The 838-nt window shown below is 64.1% G+C and overlaps 1 protein-coding gene across 1 annotated transcript in view; it reads left to right on the forward strand.

Moving 5' to 3' along the window:
- Positions 1–6: 6 nt before the first annotated feature.
- LOC104914315 (collagen alpha-2(VIII) chain) overlaps positions 7–838 on the forward strand; it is an 18,706-nt gene continuing 17,874 nt past the window's right edge. Inside the window, 1 exon segment of the mRNA XM_031556776.1 lies at positions 7–764. Within this exon segment, the coding sequence (XP_031412636.1) occupies positions 68–764 (697 nt within the window). The 5' untranslated portion in view covers positions 7–67.

An 838-nucleotide genomic window follows, 5' to 3' on the forward strand; every position in this document is an offset into this window, starting at 1 on the left:
GATCCCAGGGCAGCCGGGGCTGAGGGGCCCCTCCGGCATCCCCGGCTTGCAGGGACCCGCAGGGCCCATGGGGCCTCAGGGGCTGCCAGGGCTCAAAGGGGAGCCGGGGCTCCCCGGTGTTCCCGGTGAGGGGAAGATGGGCGAGCCCGGCATGGCCGGCCCCATCGGCCCACCAGGAGTGCCAGGAACACCGGGGCTCAACGGGCCGCCCGGCCCCCCTGGGCCACCCGGGCCACCGGGAGCACCGGGGGTGTTTGACGAGACGGGCATCGCAGGGCTGCATCTGCCTGACGGCGGCGTGGAGGGGGCCGTGCTGGGCAACGGCAAGCCAGGCAAGCCGCAGTACGGCCGAGGAGAGCTCTCTGCCCGCATCGCGCCCGCCTTCACCGCCATCCTCACCTCCCCCTTCCCGGCGTCCGGCATGCCCGTCAAGTTCGACCGGACTTTGTACAACGGGCACAACGGCTACAACCCGGTCACAGGGATATTCACCTGCCCCATCTCCGGCATCTACTACTTTGCCTACCACGTGCACGTCAAAGGGACCAACGTCTGGGTGGCTCTTTATAAGAACAACGTGCCCGCCACCTACACCTACGATGAGTACAAAAAAGGGTACCTGGACCAGGCGTCGGGCAGTGCCGTGCTTGAACTGAAGGAGAACGACCAGGTCTGGGTGCAGATGCCCTCCGACCAGGCCAACGGGCTGTACTCCACGGAATACATCCACTCCTCCTTCTCTGGGTTCCTGCTTTGCCCCACATAACGGCTGTTGGGCGCATTTCCTCTTCACCCACTTTAGCCATAAACTGTCATTTTTTTGGTTTTTTTTTTAATA

The sequence above is a fragment of the Meleagris gallopavo genome, chromosome 25, assembly GCF_000146605.3.
Source record: "Meleagris gallopavo isolate NT-WF06-2002-E0010 breed Aviagen turkey brand Nicholas breeding stock chromosome 25, Turkey_5.1, whole genome shotgun sequence".
Taxonomy (NCBI): domain Eukaryota; kingdom Metazoa; phylum Chordata; class Aves; order Galliformes; family Phasianidae; genus Meleagris; species Meleagris gallopavo.